The 1,158-nt window shown below is 47.8% G+C and overlaps 1 protein-coding gene across 1 annotated transcript in view; it reads left to right on the forward strand.

Moving 5' to 3' along the window:
• The window catches only part of KDM5C (lysine (K)-specific demethylase 5C), a gene marked incomplete at its 3' end in the record, with an annotated part of 30,559 nt that overhangs the window by 8,183 nt on the left and 21,218 nt on the right, over positions 1–1,158 (forward strand). Inside the window, exon 5 of the mRNA XM_010852721.1 lies at positions 6–192. Coding sequence (XP_010851023.1) covers positions 6–192 — 187 coding nt within the window. The remainder of the gene's footprint in view (positions 1–5; positions 193–1,158) is intronic.

Genomic DNA, 1,158 nt, shown 5'->3' on the forward strand with positions numbered 1-1,158 from the left:
TCTCTCCCAGATAAGGAAGGGCCCGAGTGTCCCCCTACTGTAGTGGTGAAGGAGGAGTCAGGCGGGGACATGAAGGTGGAGTCAACCTCACCCAAGACCTTCCTGGAGAGCAAGGAGGAGCTGAGTCACAGCCCAGAGCCCTGCACCAAGATGACCATGAGGCTCAGGAGGAACCACAGCAATGCCCAGTTTGTAAGGACCCAGCCCTGGCTTCCTAATGCTCTGCTTCTCATCCCTTCAATGAGCATTTCCCCAGCATGGCACTGGACCAGGTTGCATTAAACAGAAAAGTGGGCCTGGTGGGCCCTGCCCTCAGGTAGCTCACTTAATTGGGGAAACAAGGCCAGCTCACATGGAACAAAGAACAGGAAAGGGTGATCAAGTGCTGTTAACATGAAGTGCTGGAAGGGTGCAGAGAAGGAGACTCCCTCTCCATTGTTTCAGGATAAAGGCTAAGCTCCTCATTACCATGCATGATCCAGTCGCAGCAGACCTCTAGCCTCATTCCCCAGCACTGCCCACCTTACTTCTCTGCTATAGCCACACTGAACTGCTTGTAGGTATGTTTGTTTTTTCCCTGAGACGTGCCATGCTTTCTTGCCCCATCCTTTGCACATGCTGTTTCTTCTGCCTGGAAGTTTCCCCCTGTTCTCTGCACCATTGCCAAATCTCAGTTTGCCTTCAGATTTCAGTTAGTTTCAAGTGTTACCTTTTCAGTGAAGTTCTTCCTCAAGGCTGTTCCTCATCTCCAGCTGATTTGTGTGCTTCCTCCTCTAGGTTTCCATAGTACCCTTTTATGGGGAGCTATTGGCAGTTTCTACACTGCCTTTTAATTTTTATGAACTTGTGCTTCTGGACTATTGTATGCCTTTAGAAGGAGGATACCGTGTCTTACTTATCTCTGTACCATAGAGTCTGGCATAGTGTTGAACACCTAAGTGTTCAGTAAATGTTTATTGAATGAATAAAAATGGGGAATTCAGCCCTGAATCATAAAGACTCTGCTCTCACATCTCTACCAGTTAGTTTATTTGGGGAGATTCTTGCTTGCAGTTTAACTCCTGAGCTAGCATGACTAACCTGTACAAGGCTATGAATGATCCAGCCATCAAGCACGGTGGGTTTCTAACAGAGATCTCTGTGGACTAAGATACTGTC

The sequence above is a fragment of the Bison bison genome, unplaced genomic scaffold (assembly GCF_000754665.1).
Source record: "Bison bison bison isolate TAMUID 2011002044 unplaced genomic scaffold, Bison_UMD1.0 scf7180017852474, whole genome shotgun sequence".
Lineage (NCBI taxonomy): Eukaryota > Metazoa > Chordata > Mammalia > Artiodactyla > Bovidae > Bison > Bison bison.